The sequence below is a fragment of the Dryobates pubescens genome, chromosome 17 (genome assembly GCF_014839835.1).
Source record: "Dryobates pubescens isolate bDryPub1 chromosome 17, bDryPub1.pri, whole genome shotgun sequence".
NCBI classification, from domain to species: Eukaryota; Metazoa; Chordata; class Aves; order Piciformes; family Picidae; genus Dryobates; species Dryobates pubescens.
In genome coordinates this window covers 23,800,414-23,819,118 of record NC_071628.1, presented here as the reverse complement: position 1 = coordinate 23,819,118, position 18,705 = coordinate 23,800,414, and the positions used below count along the sequence as shown (strand labels likewise).

General features: G+C 53.8%; 1 protein-coding gene across 1 annotated transcript in view; it reads left to right on the top strand.

The window, feature by feature from the left end:
- The window catches only part of BBS4 (Bardet-Biedl syndrome 4), a 79,638-nt gene that overhangs the window by 35,000 nt on the left and 25,933 nt on the right, over positions 1-18,705 (top strand). Inside the window, exons 4-7 of the mRNA XM_054168835.1 lie at positions 5,634-5,697; positions 14,570-14,681; positions 16,539-16,611; positions 16,910-16,963. Of these exons, the coding sequence (XP_054024810.1) occupies positions 5,634-5,697; positions 14,570-14,681; positions 16,539-16,611; positions 16,910-16,963 (303 nt within the window). The remainder of the gene's footprint in view (positions 1-5,633; positions 5,698-14,569; positions 14,682-16,538; positions 16,612-16,909; positions 16,964-18,705) is intronic.

Below are 18,705 nucleotides of genomic sequence, written 5' to 3'. Positions count from 1 at the left end.
AGAGCACAGCATTAGCCAGGTTGGAAACGACCTTGGAGATCACCAAGCCCAACCTATCAGCCAGCACCATCTGATCAACTCAACCATGGCACTGAGTGCCTCAGCCAGGCTCTTCCTAAACACCTCCAGGGATGGGGACTCCACCACCTCCCTGGGCAGCACATCCCAAGGGCCAATCTCTCTGTCTGGGAAGAATTTCTTCCTAACATCCAGCCTGAGCCTCCCCTGGCACAGCTGGGTGACTGGAAGCTGGCCAGTGTGATGGCCATCCACAAGAAGGGTCAGATGGAGGAGCCTGGGAACTCCAGGCCTGGCAGCCTGACCTCAGTGCCAGGCAAGATTATGGAGCAGGTCATCTTGGGGGCAATCACAGCACACCTGCAGGATGGCCAAGGGATCAGGCCCAGCCAGCATGGATTTAGGAAGGGCAGGTCCTGCCTGACCAACCTGACCTCCTTCCATGCCCAGGTGGCTGTGGGGCAGGCTGGGGATGTGGTCTGCCTGGACTTCAGCAAGGCCTTTGCCACCATCCCCCACAGCAACCTCCTGGCCAAGCTGTCAGCCCCTGGCTGGGACAGCAGCTCTCTGAGCTGGGTGAGGAACTGGCTGGAGGCTGAGCCCAGAGAGTGGTGGTGAATGGTGCCACAGCCAGCTGGCAGCCAGGCACCAGTGGGGTGCCCCAGGGAGCAGTGCTGGGCCCCATCCTGCTCAATATCTGTATTGATGATCTGGAGGAGGGGATGGAGTCCAGCAGCAGGAGATGTGCAGAGGACACCCAGCTGGGGGCAGGAGTTGAGCTGTCAGAGGGCAGCAGAGCTCTGCACAGGGACCTTGCCAGGCTGCACAGATGGGCAGAGGCCAAGGGCAGGAGATTGAACACAGCCAAGTGCCAGGGGCTGCACTTTGGCCACAGCAACCCCAGGCAGTGCTGCAGGCTGGGGACAGAGTGGCTGAGAGCAGCCAGGCAGAGAGGGACCTGGGGGGAGTGGTTGATAGTAGGCTGAACATGAGCCAGCAGTGTGCCCAGGGGGCCAAGAAGGCCAAGGGCATCCTGGCCTGCAGCAGGCAGAGTGTGGCCAGCAGCAGCAGGGAGGTCATTGTGCCCTGGGCTCAGCACTGCTTAGGCCACCCCTGGAGTCCTGTGTCCAGCTCTGGGCTCCTCAGTTTCAGAAGGCCATTGAGAGACTTGAAGGTGTCCAGAGAAGGGCAAGGAGGCTGGGGAGGGGTCTGGAGCACAGCCCTGGCAGGAGAGGCTGAGGGAGCTGGGCTTGCTTAGCCTGCAGAAGAGGAGGCTCAGGGGAGACCTTCTTGCTCTCTGCAACTCCCTGCAGGGAGGTTGGAGCCAGCTGGGGCTTGGGCTCTTCTCCCAGGCACCCAGCACCAGAACAAGAGGACACAGTCTCAAGCTGTGCCAGGGGAGGTTTAGGCTGGAGGTGAGGAAGAAATTCTTCCCAGCAAGAGGAATTGGCCCTTGGGCTGTGCTGCCCAGGGAGGTGGTGGAGTCCCCACCCCTGGAGGTGTTGCAGAGGGGACTGGATGAGGCACTTGGAGCCATGGTTTGGTTGTCAGGAGGTGTTGGTTGATAGGTGATAGGTTGGACTTAATGATCTCAAAGGTCTTTTCCAACCTGGTTAATTCTACTCTAGTCTAGTCTAGTCTGCTCTATCAGAAGGACCTCACTGGCCTGTGTGGAGAAGGGAAGAGGGGAGACAGGAGGCAGCCTATGTTCATTCCAAAGCAGGAAAGCATTCAGGAGGTCTTTCCCAACCTGGCTGATTCTGTGATTGTTGAAGGGGTTGGGTTGGAAGGGACCTCAAAGCTCATCCAGCTCCAACCCCCACAACATGGGCAGGGAGACCTCCCAGCCCTCATCCAGCCTGGCCTTGAACAGCTCCAGGGAGGGGACGTCCACAGCCTCCCTGGGCAGCCTGTGCCAGAGTCTCCCCACCCTCACTGTCAAGAATTGCTTCCTCATCTCCAGTCTCCATCTCTCCTCTTCCAGCTCAAAGCCATTCCTTTAATGGTCATCTCATCAAACCAGCCTGCAGTAAGCAGGGACATTCCCATCTAGATGTCCCCTGCCTGGAGGTGTTCCAGGCCAGGCTGGATGAGGCCTTGAGCAGCCTGGGCTGGTGGGAGGTGTCCCTGCTTGTGTCAGAGGCTTGGCACTGGGTGATCTTGAAGGTCTCTTCCAACCCAAGCCCCTGTGTGAATCCATGAGCTCCCCAGAGCAAAGGCATTAAATACCCAGTGCTACTCCTGCATCTCTTTTGGTGCCACCAAGCTTTTGCCCTCTTTGAATGCACACTTCCAGCTGTGTGGGGCAGCAGGCAGCTGGAGGGAAGGGATCCATCCAGAGAGACCTGGACAGGCTGCAGAGCTGAGCCCAGGGCAGCCTCATGAGGTTCAACAAGGCCAAGGGCAAGGTCCTGCAGCTGGGTCAGGGCAATCCCAGGCACTGCTGTAGGCTGGGCAGGGACTGGCTGGAGAGCAGACTGAAGAAAAGGCCTTGGGGGTGCTGGGGGAGGAGAAGCTCAGCAGGAGCCAGCAGGGAGCACTTGCAGCCCAGAGAGCCAAGCAGAGCCTGGGCTGCAGCAAGAGAAGTGTGGCCAGCAGGGCAGGGAGGGGATTCTGCCCCTCTGCTCCACTCTGCTGAGACCACAGCTGGAGCTCTGGGGCCAGCTCTGGAGCCTCTGTGCCAGGAAGGCTCTGGAGGGGCTGGAAGGTGTCCAGAGCAGGGCCAGGAGGAGGAGCAGAGGGCTGGAGCTGCTCTGCTGTGAGCACAGCCTGAGGGAGTTGGGGTTGTGCAGGCTGCAGAGGAGAAGGCTCCCAGGAGACCTTCTGGTGGCCTTCCAGGATCTGCAGAGGGCTCCAAGCAAGCTGGGGAGGGACTTGTGAGGGTGTCAGGGAGGGATAGGACTGGGAGGGATGGAGCAGAACTAGAAGTGGGGGGATTGAGCTTGGCTGTGAGGAAGAAGTTGTTGCCCAGGAGGGTGGTGAGAGCCTGGCACAGGCTGCCCAGGGAGGTGGTGGAAGCCTCCTGCCTGGAGGTGTTTGCAGCCAGGCTGGAGGTGGCTGTGAGCAACCTGCTGTGGTGTGAGGTGTCCCTGCCCATGGCAGGGGGCTGGGGCTGGCTGAGCCTTGAGCTCAAGCCTGACAGTTCTGTGGTTCTGTGATTATTGTTACAGCAAGAGATTCCCAACCCTGGCTGCTCCCTTGCCCTCTCCTGCCAGGGAGGGCTGTGGGCAGATCCCCTGCCGAGCCTGCAGCCTCTCCTGGCCAGCAGAGGCAGGGGGGAGCCAGGGCAGAGCGGGGCCAGGCCCTGCGGCAGCCATCCTCGCCCATCTCATCTCTGTGCATGCAAAGCCCCTCAGCTCTGCTGCTTCTCCTCTCTGTGAGGAAGGAATTATTGCAATTAGCAGATGCTTTTAATTAATGGAAATGGCTGAGGCTGCTTGGGCTGCTGCCAGGATGTCTGAATTCTGTCAGCCAGTTAAATAAACTTGGGAGGAAGGGAAAACCCCGAGCCTGGGATTACAGCTCAGATTTCCCAGCTCAGGGCCTTTTGCTCAGGGATTTTTTTTAGGGCTTATGGAATTAATCAGATCTGACTGAAAGATAGCTCTCTGTTGCCCTCTCTTGCTCCCAGACACCAGCTTTCTGCAGATGGAGCAATAAAGAGCATCCATGTTCAGACCATGCTTGGTTATGTCTGGGTCAAACATCAGTCATCAGGGGGAGAGCAGCCTGGGCTTGTTCTCCATTGCCCTTCCTCTCCACAGTTTCCTTTCTGGCAATTGAATGCTCTCCATAATCACAGAATCACAAAGGTTTGAAAAGACCTCCAAGGTCATCAATCACAGAAACAACCAGGTTGGGAAAGACCTCAGAGCTCATCAAGTCCAAGCTGTCACCCAACACCTCCTGGCAACTCAACCATGGCTCCAAGGGCCACATCCAATCCCCTCTGCAACACCTCCAGGCATGGGGACTCCACCACCTCCCTGGGCAGCACATCCCAAGGGCCAATTCCTCTTGCTGGGAAGAACTTTCTCCTCACCTCCAGCCTCAACCTCCCCCTGGCACAGCTTGAGACTGTGTCCTCTTGTTCTGGGGCTGCTTGCCTGCCTGGCAGAAGAGCCCAAGCCCCAGCTGGCTCCAACCTCCCTGCAGGGAGTTGCAGAGAGCAAGAAGGTCTCCCCTGAGCCTCCTCTTCTGCAGGCTAAGCAAGCCCAGCTCCCTCAGCCTCTCCTGCCAGGGCTGTGCTCCAGACCCCTCCCCAGCCTCCTTGCCCTTCTCTGGACACCTTCAAGTCTCTCAATGGCCTTCTGAAACTGAGGAGCCCAGAGCTGGACACAGGACTCATGGTGTGGCCTAAGCAGTGCTGAGCCCAGGGCACAATGACCTCCCTGCTGCTGCTGGCCACACTCTGCCTGCTGCAGGCCAGGATGCCCTTGGCCTTCTTGGCCCCCTGAGCACACTGCTGGCTCCTGTTCAGCTGCTGTCCACCACTCCCCCCAGCTCCCTCTCTGCCTGGCTGCTCTCAGCCACTCTGTCCCCAGCCTGCAGCACTGCCTGGGGTGGCTGTGGCCAACGTGCAGCCCCTGTCCATCACCATCACTGTGTCCATCACCATCACTGTGTCCATCACCACCACTCTGTCCATCACCACCACTGTGTCCATCACTATTGCTGTGTCCATCCCCACACTGAAATCTGAGTGATTTTAGGGCCCAGGCACAACACAGCAGCACTCTCCACATCCAGGTGTTTGGTCAGTCAGACACCAGCTCCATTGCATTGCCCTGACTGGAAGACCTGCTGGGTTTATATTCTTCTTGTTAGGCCACCCCTGGAGTCCTGTGTCCAGCTCTGGGCTCCTCAGTTTCAGAAGGCCATTGAGAGACTTGAAGGTGTCCAGAGAAGGGCAAGGAGGCTGGGGAGGGGTCTGGAGCACAGCCCTGGGAGGAGAGGCTGAGGGAGCTGGGCTTGCTTAGCCTGCAGAAGAGGAGGCTCAGGGGAGACCTTCTTGCTCTCTGCAACTCCCTGCAGGGAGGTTGGAGCCAGCTGGGGGTTGGGTTCTTTTTCCAGGCAGGCAAGCAGCACCAGAACAAGAGGACACAGTCTCAAGCTGTGCCAGGAGAGGTTGAGGCTGGAGGGGAGGAGAAAGTTCTTGCCAGCAAGAGGAATTGGCCCTTGGGCTGTGCTGCCCAGGGAGGTGGTGGAGTCCCCATGCCTGGAGGTGTTGCAGAGGGGATTGGATGTGGCCCTTGGAGCCATGGCTTAGCTGTCAGGAGGTGTTGGGTGACAGCTTGGACTTGGTGATCTCTGAGGGCTTTTCCAAGCTGGTTGATTCTATGGTTCTGTGGTTCTGGTTCTTACCAGTCCTGTGTGGATGTGGCACTTCAGGGCCATGGCTTGGTGGTGACTTGGCAGTGCCTGGCTAGCAGGTGGACTCCATGATCTTGGAGACCTTCCAACCTTTAATGGTTCTTAACTGTCATGGGTTCATGCCATGGATCTGAAAGCTGCTGGGCTGCAGATTAGTGATGGGGGTGGGGGGAAAGGGGAAGCAGCTAACAGGCTTTGGAATGAGGGAGGTTGCCTTTGGTGTCTGCTCTTTGTCCTTTCAGGCTGTGATCAGGGAGCAGCTGCAGGAGTCTCATGGGCTGTGTGAATATGCAGTCTACGTTCAAGGTACGTGGCAGGAGCCTCCCCAGGGCTGCTAAGCAAAGCTCCTGCAGCTCTGAGACAGTGGCCAGCAGCAGGGGGAAGAGCTGACTGAATCATAAGGCACCAGCACATTCTTGGGGAAGTCCTGCTGGAGAGCAGCTCCATGGAGCTCAGGATCCTGGTGGGCAGCAAGTTCTGCATGGGACAGCAATGTGCCCTGGGGGCCAGGAGAGCCAAGGGGAGCCTGGGGGGCAGCAAGGGAACTGTGGCCAGCAGGGCTGGGGAGGTTCTGCTGCCCCTCTGCTCTGCCCTGCTGAGACCACAGCTGCAATCCTGTGTCCAGTTTGGGGCTCCCCAGTTCAAGAGGGACAGAGACCTGCTGGGGAGAGTCCAAGGGACAGCCAGGAGGATGCTCAGGGGACTTCAGCATCTCCCCTGTAAGAGAGACTGAGAGCCCTGGGGCTGTTTAGTGTGGAGAGAAGGCTGAGAGGGATCTGATCAGTGTCTATCAATAGCTGAGGGTGGGGGTCAGGAGGAAGGTGCCAGGCTCTGTGCAGAGGTGCCCACAAGGAACAACAGGCTGGAACCCAGAAGGTTCCACATCAACATGAGGAGAAACTTCACTGTGAGGGTGGCAGAGCCCTGGAGCAGGCTGCCCTGGGAGGTACTGGAGTGTCCTCCTCTGGAGACTTTCAAGCCTCACCTGGCTGTGCTCCTGTGTGCCCTGCCCTGGGTGCTCCTGCTCTGGCAGGGGCTTGGACTGGATGGTCTCTGGAAGTCCCTTCCAGGCACTCCCATGCTGTGGTTCTGGGTTGTGTTACAGTGGCAGCTCCTCTCTTACAGCTCAGGGACTCTGTGGTAGGTTGAGAGAGGGCTTAGCTCTCCCTCCTCCACAGAGTAAGAAACCACAGCTAACTCAGTGGAAGAGCAAAAGCTATATATTTACAAGCATATATGGAAAGCAGGTTATATATAACACAATATATACAGGTATTTACAATATATACACAGAAATACACAGCAAAGACAAATAACACAACAAAAATCCCTCCCTCAGGGAGGGATCCCCTCTTTGGAACCCCCTCTCTCCCCCCCTTACCTCCCTTTTTCCCCAAAAAGGGGTTAGAGAGAGAGAAAGGCAAGTTACTAAGGAAAAGAGTTGTTAGCAAGCTTCAAAAGCCCATGCAGGATTAGTGTTTGCTTATCTGAAGGCCAAGTCCAGCAGTTCGCAGAAGAAGCAGGCAGGGAGAACAGGCTGAAACACCAAACTCCCCCAACTCCCAAACCGAACTGAACTGAGGAAAAAAATTTTCCAACCGCTTCACAATCTAAAGCTGAATTTTTGTTTATCAACCAATGAAATTCGTTTAGAATATCAGAATGTTTTGGTTCTAGTACCAAAAACATTAGCCAGGGTGTTCCAGCAGTGTTTGTTCTTAAAGGCACAGCCTCAAACGACCACAGTCCACCCCTTTCTAAACAATTTCATTGGCTGTTCGTACTGTCCATCCAATCCAGAACAATATTTACAGTTTGTAAGTTAAGTTCATCGTCCATTCCGGCTATACTCAGATGTAGATGATTCAGAAGTCCAAGAAAATCCAAAATCAAGAAAATGGAAAACAGTTTGTCTCTCCGCAGACGAAGCGAAGAAAAAGGGAAACAGGGACTCAGGGACTCTCAGTTGACTCAGGGCTCTCAGGGTTCTCAGGGTTCGTGCACCGTAGATTCCTCAGGGACTCTTTCCTTTGGACGCGCTGTAGCTGTACAACATTCTGAAATTAAACTCTCTCAGCTAAAGTTAAATCTCGTTGTGGAATACACTGAATTTCACCATTCTCTTGCATTACCCAATAAGTGTGACCCGGACCTTCTGCTGAAACCACCCCTCGGACAGGTTTAGCCTCTCCTGAGGGCGAAAATACCCAAACAGTTTTACCTAACAGATTCTTTTCCCTAACAACAGGAACTCTATCACCTTCTACTTTCTGTAGCAGATCAGAATGTGCAGGTCCAGCTCGGTTCACTGAACCTCTACTATTCACCAGCCAGGTTGCTTGTGCTAAATGTTTCTCCCAGTTTTTCAAAGCTCCACCTCCCATGGCTTTGAGAGTGGTCTTCAACAAACCGTTGTAGCGTTCAATCTTCCCTGCAGCTGGTGCATAGTAAGGAATATGGAAAATCCACTCAATACCGTGCTCTTTTGCCCAGCTCTTTACAAGGTTGTTCTTGAAGTGAGTTCCGTTGTCTGACTCAATCCTCTCTGGAGTTCCGTGTCTCCACAGGATCTGTCTCTCCAGACCGAGAATGGTGTTGCGTGCAGTTGCATGTGGGACTGCGTAAGTTTCCAGCCATCCGGTGTTCGCCTCTACCATAGTAAGCACGTACTGCTTACCCGAACGAGAACGTGGTAGAATGATATAGTCAATCTGCCAAGCTTCACCATACCTGTACTTGGACCATCTGTCACCATACCACAAGGGCTTAATTCTCTTTGCCTGCTTAATAGCAGCACAAATGTCACAGTCATGGATGACTTGTGTGATGGCATCCATGGAAATGTCTATGGATCTGTCACGAGCCCATTGGTAGGTTGCATCTCTGCCTTGATGTCCTGACGAATCGTGAGCCCACCGAGCTAAGAATATCTCACCTCGGTGTTTCCAGTCGAGATCAAGTTCAGAGTCCTTGTCTACTTGAGAAACTCTTGCAGCTAGATCTGCCTGATGGTTGTGCTGCTGTTCCTCAGTAGCTTTGCTCTTGGGAATGTGAGCATCAATGTGTCTCACTTTCACTGGAATTCTCTCGATTCGATCAGCAATGTCTTGCCACAGTTCAGCTGCCCAGATGGGTTTTCCTTTCCTCTGCCAGCCATTCTTTTTCCAGTTCTTTAGCCAACCCCATAGAGCATTGGCTACCATCCATGAGTCGGTGTAGAGATAAAGCTTTGGCCATCTCTCACGTTCAGCCACGTCGAGAGCTAGCTGGACAGCTTTTACCTCTGCAAACTGACTGGATTCTCCTTCTCCATCCTTCGCCTCTGCAACTCGGCGTGTTGGACTCCACACGGCAGACTTCCACCTTCGCTTGTTCCCGACGAGACAACAGGAACCGTCTGTGAACAAAGCATACTTCTTCTCATCATCAGAAAGGTCATTGTAAGGAGGAGCTTCCTCAGCACGAGTTACTCTCTCCTCTGGAGGTTTAGCACAGTTGGTATCTTCAGGCCAACTTGAGATCACCTCCACCAGACCAGGTCTTTCAAGATTTCCCATTCGAGCTCTCTGTGTTATCAGGGCCATCCACTTAGACCAGGTGGAATCTGTAGCATGATGTGGTGTGGAACCTTTGCCTTTGAACATCCAATTCAAAACTGGCAATCTGGGAGCTAAGAGAAGTTGTGACTCAGTTCCAATTACTTCAGAAGCTGCTTTCACTCCTTCATAGGCAGCTAGAATCTCTTTCTCTGTTGGAGTGTAATTAGCCTCTGAACCTCTGTAACCTCGACTCCAGAAACCAAGAGGTCATCCACGTGTCTCACCTGGAGCTTTTTGCCACAAGCACCAGGTCGGACCATTGTCACCTGCAGCCGTGTACAAAATGTTCTTAATGTCTGGACCATCTCGCACAGGTCCCAGACCCACTGCTTGGACTACTTCTTGCTTTATCTGGTCAAAGGCTGCTTGTTGTTCAGGTCCCCAGTGGAAACTGTTCCTCTTTCGAGTCACATCATACAGAGGTTTCACAATCTGACTGTATCCAGGAATGTGTAGTCTCCAAAATCCCACTATCCCCAAGAAACGTAGAGTTTCTTGCTTGTTCGTGGGATTTGCCATGGTAGAGACTCTATTTACCACATCCACTGGAATGTGTCGGCGTCCATCCTGCCACTGCACTCCCAGAAACTGGATCTCTGTGGTAGGACCTTTCACTTTGTCTCTCTTGATGGCAAAACCTGCATTCAGGAGAATGTCCATGATTTTGTTACCTTTCTCGAAGACTTCCTCAGCAGTTTTACCCCAGACGATGATATCATCGATGAACTGGATGTGTTCTGGAGCACCACCTTCCTCCAGAGCATCATGGATTACTGCATGACAGATACTGGAGCTGTGGATCCAGCCCATTGGCAGTCTGTTGAAAGTGTACTGGATTCCTCTCCAGGTGAAAGCAAACTGAGGCCTGCATTCCTCTGCTATGGGAATAGAGAAGAAGGCATTAGCAATGTCTATGGTAGCATACCATTTGGCCTCTTTGGATTCCAGCTCATACTGGAGTTCCATCATGTCTGGTACTGCTGCACTCATAGGCGGAGTTACTTCATTCAGGGCTCGGTAGTCCACTGTCAGACGCCAGTCTCCATTCGGCTTTCGCACAGGCCACACTGGACTGTTGAAAGGTGAATGAGTTTTGCTGATGACTTTCTGACTCTCCAACTGACGAATCAGATTCTGAATGGGCAACAAAGAGTCACGGTTGGTTCTGTATTGTCTGTGATGCACAGTCCGAGAAGCAACCGGCAACTTAATGTCCTGAATCTTGTGTTGTCCCACAACTGCAGATTCATCAGAGAGTTCAGGTCTAGCAGACAGCTTCAGCTTTTGTCCATCAATTTCTACAGAAGCTACTCCAAAAGCCCATTTGTAACCTTTAGGGTCTTTGAAACGCCCTTCTCTCAGAAAATCAATTCCCAAAATACAAGGTGCATCAGGTCCGGTCACAACTGTATGCTTTTTCCATTGTTTACCAGTTAAGCTTATATTAACCTCCACTTTACTTAACTCTTGAGATCCACCAGTGACTCCCAGAATAGTTATGGACTCTGATCCCTGATAATTTGATGGCAATATGGTGCACTGAGCTCCTGTGTCAACCAAGGCCCTGTACTTCTGAAAGTGTGAAGTGCCAGGCCACTGGATGTACACATCCCAATAGATTCTGTTATCTGTATTACCCCTCTCCTCCCCCTGGCGGGAGGCAGGGCACCCCTAGTTATGGGGAACATGTCCACAGGTGCAACGAGCACACTGTGCAGTGTTAGAACTGGAGCCACTGTTGGAGCTACTAGAGTTGTCCTGGGGAACTGTAGAAGTAACAGCTACCCTTCTGGTATTGCTACCTCGGGTTCTGCCACTTTGCAGTTCTCTCAGTCTCCTGAAAAGATTAGAAGTTGGTTGACCATCCCACCTGTTCATGTTCTCACCAAACTGATCACGCAGGGTAATCCAAATAGTCCTACGTGACTGCCTTGGTGGTCTGTTTTGGTTTGATCTGTTTTGGAATGACCTCCTTGGAGGATGTCTATTCCTCACAGATGAAACCTGTACCCACCTGGAGGAAGAATTGGAATCATCTCTTTGTGCCAATTGGGAGATGGTGTTTTTAAATTCATCCTTCAGCTCTTTCATGCAATTCTCCAGTTTTCCAGACAGAGTTTCAATGGCTGAAACCAAAGAAACACGTGTCATGCTATCATCCAATTGTCTCAATTGATCAGTGAATTGGCCAACCGTAAGAGGAGCTCCACCATAATTTCTTGCTACAATTCTGCTTGCCAGAATGTTTGCATAATTGGAAGGAGCAAGCTTGATGAGCTTTTTAGTAAGACCATTTCCTACAGGAACATCATCAGGATTCAGAGATTCATGTTCACCATAGAGTACCTCTCTAACAGCAAATTCTCTCAGACGCTTGATTCCCTCATCTATGGTAGTCCAGGGCTTAGGATTCCATGGAAGATCATCTCGGGAAGGGTATCTCATGAGAACCGCCATTAGAAGGCGTATCCACAGATTAACCTTACCGAGAGCCTTGCCTAGATGTCTATCTATTCCATTATCCTTTGAGAGAGTTCCTAGCTGGGCTGCTGACTTGTCTCCAACCATTAGAGCTGGAGCACCTGTATCATAGCATCTACCAAGCCAAGCGAGAACTGGCTCCTTATCTGCTCTGAGATAGTCTTTTCTTACATTTCTAAGCTCCTCACGTGGTGAAGAGCAGTCGGTTATGTCATCTTGTTCTTGCTCCTCTGCCTCCTGTTCCTCAACTTGTGGTCCCAACAACCTCTCAAGGATCCCTCTAAGCTGAGAGGCACCACCACTAGCTGCTGTCCTACCAAGAGATGCATCTCGATCCTCTGATGATCTCAATAACTCAGCTATATTTTTAAGACAGATTTTCTCTTCCTCCCCAGCAGAAGAACCTTGCTGTGCATCCCCGTCAGCTCCTGAATCAGCTTTAGTCTTACCCTTCCTTGTTGTTAAAACTGCTACTTGCTTTACTGGAGCTGTGTTTGGGTTTCCAGCTGCCTTATTATCAGAAGCTGATAAGCTTTGAGACAGATTAGTTGCTTTGGAGGACGCTTCCGCTCCTGCCATGGAAGAAGGAGGAAATGACTTTGCCTCGTTAATGGTGGCTGCCTGGGACACAGGAGCCGCCATGTTTGGGGCTACTGTAGCCCCTGGCTGCTTGCCAGAATCATCACCATTGCTATTCAGAGCTGCCTTGCCGATTGACTTTTTAGCTTTATCTTTAACTGACACAGATTCTCCATTATCATCCTCACTGGATGTTCCTGAAACAGAGCCAGGGTGGCGTTTTCGTCTCTTAACCCTCCGTTTTATAACAAAACATGCCTTGGACACTTTTTTCTCCCGGTACAGTGCTACCAACAAATACACATTAATTATCATCATCAGCAGGACTACACACATCAAGAAAATCAGCTTTGGATCCCAGCCATCACTTAAAATTACCCTTTCACCGAGCGGAATCTTAAACTCTTTTATCTCAATAGGGAGTGTGCTAGATGTAACATTCCTGTACTTTTTAACATAAAAGAATTCCAGGCACTGATCATACAGAAGCCGAATCTTGTACTTAAACCACAAATATAATTTTTGCATTATATATTTACCTATCTTATCGATAATCATACCCAGGCAATACTTGTAGATCAATACACCAAAGACCGAGAAGAACAGACGCTCAAAAAGCCAAAACACCTTCATGTTTGCTCGTTCGACTTAAGCAAGCAATAAATCAAACTAATTTGTCAGCAAGCCCCCAGTTGGGCAGCCAATAAATGTGGTAGGTTGAGAGAGGGCTTAGCTCTCCCTCCTCCACAGAGTAAGAAACCACAGCTAACTCAGTGGAAGAGCAAAAGCTATATATTTACAAGCATATATGGAAAGCAGGTTATATATAACACAATATATACAGGTATTTACAATATATACACAGAAATACACAGCAAAGACAAATAACACAACAAAAATCCCTCCCTCAGGGAGGGATCCCCTCTTTGGAACCCCCTCTCTCCCCCCCTTACCTCCCTTTTTCCCCAAAAAGGGGTTAGAGAGAGAGAAAGGCAAGTTACTAAGGAAAAGAGTTGTTAGCAAGCTTCAAAAGCCCATGCAGGATTAGTGTTTGCTTATCTGAAGGCCAAGTCCAGCAGTTCGCAGAAGAAGCAGGCAGGGAGAACAGGCTGAAACACCAAACTCCCCCAACTCCCAAACCGAACTGAACTGGGAAAAAAAAAATTTTCCAACCGCTTCACAATCTAAAGCTGAATTTTTGTTTATCAACCAATGAAATTCGTTTAGAATATCAGAATGTTTTGGTTCTAGTACCAAAAACATTAGCCAGGGTGTTCCAGCAGTGTTTGTTCTTAAAGGCACAGCCTCAAACGACCACAGACTCACAGAAAGGTTTAGGTTGGAAGGGACCTTCAGGATCCTCCAGTTCCAACCCTCCTGCCATGGACACCTTCTGCTAGCCCAGGCTGCTCCAGGCCTCATCCTGCCTGCCTCAGGTGCTGGTAGTCTGAGTGCTTTGCTTTCAGCATGCTCTTGCTCCTCCTGTCCTGCCCTCAAAAGCTGTGCCTCCAAACTTGGTGTTCAGTGTCCTGTGGTGGGGAGCAGCTGAGGTTGTTGACCAAGGACATCCTGCAGCCTGTACAAGCTGCAGGGCAGAGGAGAACTGCAGGCTGCATCCCAAAGAGCAGCTGGCCAGGGTTTAAAGCTGCCTTTGTTCCTAAACCCAGAAATGGGGCTCAGGAATAAGCTCTGCTCCCCCCTGCTCTCGTGAGAATCCACCTGAAGCACAGCTCTGGTTCCCCCTGCACAAGAGGGACCTGGAACTGCTGGAGTGGTCCAGAGGAGGCCACCAGGATGATCAGAGGCTGCAGAACCTCCCCTGTGGGGCCAGGCTGGGAGAGATGGGGCTGTTCAGCCTGGAGAAGAGAAGGCTCCAGGGAGACCTTAGAGCAGCCTTCCAGTACCTGAAGGGGCTCCAGGAGAGCTGGGGAGGGACTTTGGACAAGGGCTGGGAGGGGCAGGATGAGGAAAAATGGCTTTGAGCTGGGAGAGAGGAGACTGAGAGTGGAGAGGAGGAAGAAATTCTTTGAAGTGAGAGTGGTGAGACTCTGGCACAGGCTGCCCAGGGAGGCTGTGGCTGCCTCCTGCCTGGAGGTGTCCAAGGCCAGGCTGGATGAGGCTTTGAGCAGCCTGGGCTGGGGGGAGGGGTCCCTGCTCATGGCAGGGGGTTGGAGCTGGATGAGCTTTGAGGTCCCTTCCAACCCAACCTATTTTATGTCTGCAGGCATGCACAGGTCCTTCACTTGTGTTGTTCTCCTGGCCCTCAGAGACAGCTGCTGTCAGTTGGGTGTTGTTATCCCCTGCCTGTACCCCCACTTCAGCCCTGCTGTCAGAGGCAGCCTTTGCTTGGAGGTGTTTGCAGCCAGGCTGGAGGTGGCTGTGAGCAACCTGCTGTGGTGTGAGGTGTCCCTGGCCATGGCAGGGGGTTGGAGCTGGCTGAGCCTTGAGCTCCCTTCCAGCCCTGACAGTTCTGTGACTGTGACCCTGGAGGACTTTTCCTGCTCTCTGTTGTCTTCCAGCTTTGATCTTTCGCCTGGAGGGGAAGATCCAGGAATCTCTGGAGCTGTTCCAGACCTGTTCCATTCTGAACCCTCGGAGTGCTGACAACCTCAAGCAGGTGGCACGGTCCCTGTGAGTGGGGGTTCCTTGCTTCTCTTCCCTGTGCCACCCAGCACCTTCCATGGTTTGGTTTGGTGGTGGTTTTGTCCTCCCAGGCATCATGTGAAGTCCCAGGCAGCTTAATTCCAAACATGCTTTCTCCTTAGAGGGCAGAAGGGCTCTGCAGAGGGACCCTGCCAGGCTGCACAGATGGGCAGAGGCCAAGGGCAGGAGATTGAACACAGCCAAGTGCCAGGGGCTGCACTTTGGCCACAGCAACCCCAGGCAGTGCTGCAGGCTGGGGACAGAGTGGCTGAGAGCAGCCAGGCAGAGAGGGACCTGGGGGTGCTGGTTGATAGCAGGCTGAACATGAGCCAGCAGTGTGCCCAGGGGGCCAAGAGGGCCAAGGGCATCCTGGCCTGCAGCAGGCAGAGTGTGGCCAGCAGCAGCAGGGAGGTCATTGTGCCCTGGGCTCAGCACTGCTTAGGCCACCCCTGGAGTCCTGTGTCCAGCTCTGGGCCCCTCAGTTTCAGAAGGACATTGAGAGACTTGAAGGTGTCCAGAGAAGGGCAAGGAGGCTGGGGAGGGGTCTGGAGCACAGCCCTGGCAGGAGAGGCTGAGGGAGCTGGGCTTGCTTAGCCTGCAGAAGAGGAGGCTCAGGGGAGACCTTCTTGCTCTCTGCAACTCCCTGCAGGGAGGTTGGAGCCAGCTGGGGGTTGGGCTCTGCTCCCAGGCAGGCAAGCAGCCCCAGAACAAGAGGACACAGTCTCAAGCTGTGCCAGGGGAGGTTGAGGCTGGAGGGGAGGAAGAAATTCTTCCCAGCCAGAGAGATTGGCCCTGGGGATGTGCTGCCCAGGGAGGTGGTGGAGTCCCCATCCCTGGAGGTGTTTAGGAAGAGCCTGGCTGAGGCCCTTGGTGCCATGGCTGAGTTGATCAGATGGTGCTGGGTGACAGCTTGGACTGGATGATCTCAAAGTTCTTTTCCAACCTGGTGAATTCTGTTCTATTCTTACCAGCACTGGAGTTGACTTCCAGAGTTGTGGGCAACCCTCAGGAGCCAACCCTCTGTTACCTGCCTGGCTGCTGTGGTGCTGTCTTTGCAAGAGAGGTCACACACTGATTTTGGGGTGCAGAGCTAAGGGTGCTGACTTGAGAGGTGGAAACCTGCTCTACAGCCTCCTCTTTGCCTCTGAGTGCCCTGGTGGAGCTCCTCTTTTTTTTCCCTATCATCCTTTTTTCTTGACCTGCCTATGGAGATGAGCAGAGGGCTGGAGCTGCTCTGCTCTGAGGACAGACTGAGGGAGCTGGGGCTGGAGAGGAGAAGGCTCCCAGGAGACCATCTTGTGGCCTTCCAGGATCTGCAGGGGGCGCCAGGAAAGCTGGGGAGGGACTTCTGAGGGTGTCAGGGAGGGATAGGACTGGGGGGGATGGAGCAAAACTGGAAGAGGGGAGATTGAGATTGGATGTGAGGAAGAAGTTGTTGCCCAGGAGGGTGGTGAGAGCCTGGCACAGGCTGCCCAGGGAGGTGGTGGAAGCCTCCTGCCTGGAGGTGTTTGCAGCCAGGCTGGAGGTGGCTGTGAGCAACCTGCTGTGGTGTGAGGTGTCCCTGCCCATGGCAGGGGGTTGGGGCTGGCTGAGCCCTGAGCTCCCTTCCAGCCCTGACAACTCTGTGATTCTATGGGACAAAGCCCTGGGAATTCACTCCTTGCATCCCCAGAGCCTCAGCATCTCTCAGGGGTGATGGCCTGGAAGGGAGCAGTGCAATACCTGCTGAGAGTGGAGCTTCCCAGGGCAGCCCTCTGCAGGCAGCAGCATTCCTCCCTGGCAGAGGTGGTGGCTGCCCAGCAGGGTTGCAGGGCAGGGGCAATCAAGCTGGCCATGCTCTTGCAGGTTTCTCCTGGGGAAGCACAAGGCAGCCATTGAAGTGTACAATGAAGCAGCCAAGCTGGATGAGAAGGACTGGGTAAGTGTGGTGCTGGGCTGCAGGTGGTGCTGGCTCTGGGGGCTTGGTGCAGGCAGAGAGGAGCTCATGCTGCCTGCAGACTGAGCAGCCCAGCAGCTGCTGGGCTGGGAGGCATCATCAGGATCCAAAGCAGCCTTGGCTTTGGAGCCCAGAAGTGAGGCACAGGAGCAGCCAAACAGTTCTCTGCTGCTGAGTCTCCTCATGCAGGTTCCTGGTGGCTGCTCTCACTGGCAGGCTCTGGACCTGATGCCTCACCCCAGGTTTGGTTTTGTTTGTGCTTCTTCTTCTTCCCCTGCAGGAGATCAGCCACAACCTGGGTGTGTGCTACATGTACCTGAAACACTTCAACAAGGTAATGCACAGGGCTCCTCCTACCTCCCTGAGAGATGGGCAGCAGGCTTCCCAGGAACTTCCCTGCCTCCTTGGGCAGCTGGAAGGGGCTCAGTGCTTGCAGGCATAGGCATCAGGGCAGTTTTGTGCTCCTGGGCCTGTTTCTGGGAGCAGAGCTTTGTGAGCTGTCTCTGTGTTCATTTGCATGCTGGAATCATAGAACAGATAGGGTTTGGAAGGGAGCTCAAGGCTCAGCCAGCCCCAACCCCCTGCCATGGGCAGGGACACCTCACACCACAGCAGGTTGCTCACAGCCACCTCCAGCCTGGCTGCAAACACCTCCAGGCAGGAGGCTTCCACCACCTCCCTGGGCAGCCTGTGCCAGGCTCTCACCACCCTCCTGGGCAACAACTTCTTCCTCACAGCCAATCTCCATCTCCCCACTTCCAGTTTTGCTCCATCCCCCCCAGTCCTATCCCTCCCTGACACCCTCCAAAGTCCCTCCCCAGCTTTCTTGGAGCCCCCTGCAGATCCTGGAAGGCCATCAGAAGGTCTCCTGGGAGCCTTCTCCTCTCCAGCCTGCACAGCCCCAACTCCCTCAGGCTGTGCTCACAGCAGAGCAGCTCCAGCCCTCTGCTCCTCCTCCTGGCCCTTCTCTGGACACCTTCCAGCCCCTCCAGATCCTTCTTGCTGGGTTACTTCAGCTGCAAGGTAGTGGAGGTGGGGAGGAGTGAAAGGGTGCTTGGCCTTGTCAGGAGTGGGATGTGCTGCCCAGGGGGGTGGTGGAGTTGCCATCCCTGGAGGTGTTTAAGAGCAGCTTGGATGTGGCACTTGGGGCATGGTTGAGCTGCTGTGGTGGTGCTGGGTCACAGGGTGGACTTGAGGAGCTCAGAGGTCTCTTCCAGCCTCAAGAATTCTGTGATTCTGTGGCTTTCTCTGAGCTGGGATCTTTCAGAGCACATTCCTGCTTTTGAAGGGGATGTTGGAGAAACCTCAGGAGCAGGCTCCAAGCAGGCAGAGAAGCAGCTGTGCTCCAGCAAGAGCTGCTTCTGCTTCTGAGCCTCTTCCAGCCAGGCCCATGAGCAGTGCTGGCTTTGTGAGGAGCAGCAGTCCACAGAGCTTATCACTTCCATCTCCTTGGAGAAAGAGAAGTGTGGTGGGAAAGGCCCAGACCATTTCCTCAGCTCAAACTGCTGCCCCTTGTGAGGAGAGTTCCTGAATGTAAATCCTGGGCCCAGGACAACCTCAGGAGGTTCAACAGGACCAAGGGCAAGGTCCTGCAGCTGGCTCAGGGCAATCCCAGGCACTGATGCAGGCTGGGCAGGGACTGGCTGGAGAGCAGCCCTGGAGAAAAGGCCTTGGGGGTGCTGGGGGAGGAGAAGCTCAGCAGGAGCCAGCAGGGAGCACTTGCAGCCCAGAGAGCCAAGCAGAGCCTGGGCTGCAGCAAGAGAAGTGTGGCCAGCAGGGCAGGGAGGGGATTCTGCCCCTCTGCTCCACTCTGCTGAGACCACAGCTGGAGCTCTGGGGCCAGCTCTGGAGCCTCTGTGCCAGGAAGGCTCTGGAGGGGCTGGAAGGTGTCCAGAGCAGGGCCAGGAGGAGGAGCAGAGGGCTGGAGCTGCTCTGCTGTGAGCACAGCCTGAGGGAGTTGGGGTTGTGCAGGCTGCAGAGGAGAAGGCTCCCAGGAGACCTTCTGATGGCCTTCCAGGATCTGCAGGGGGCTCCAAGAAAGCTGGGGAGGGACTTTGGAGGGTGTCAGGGAGGGAT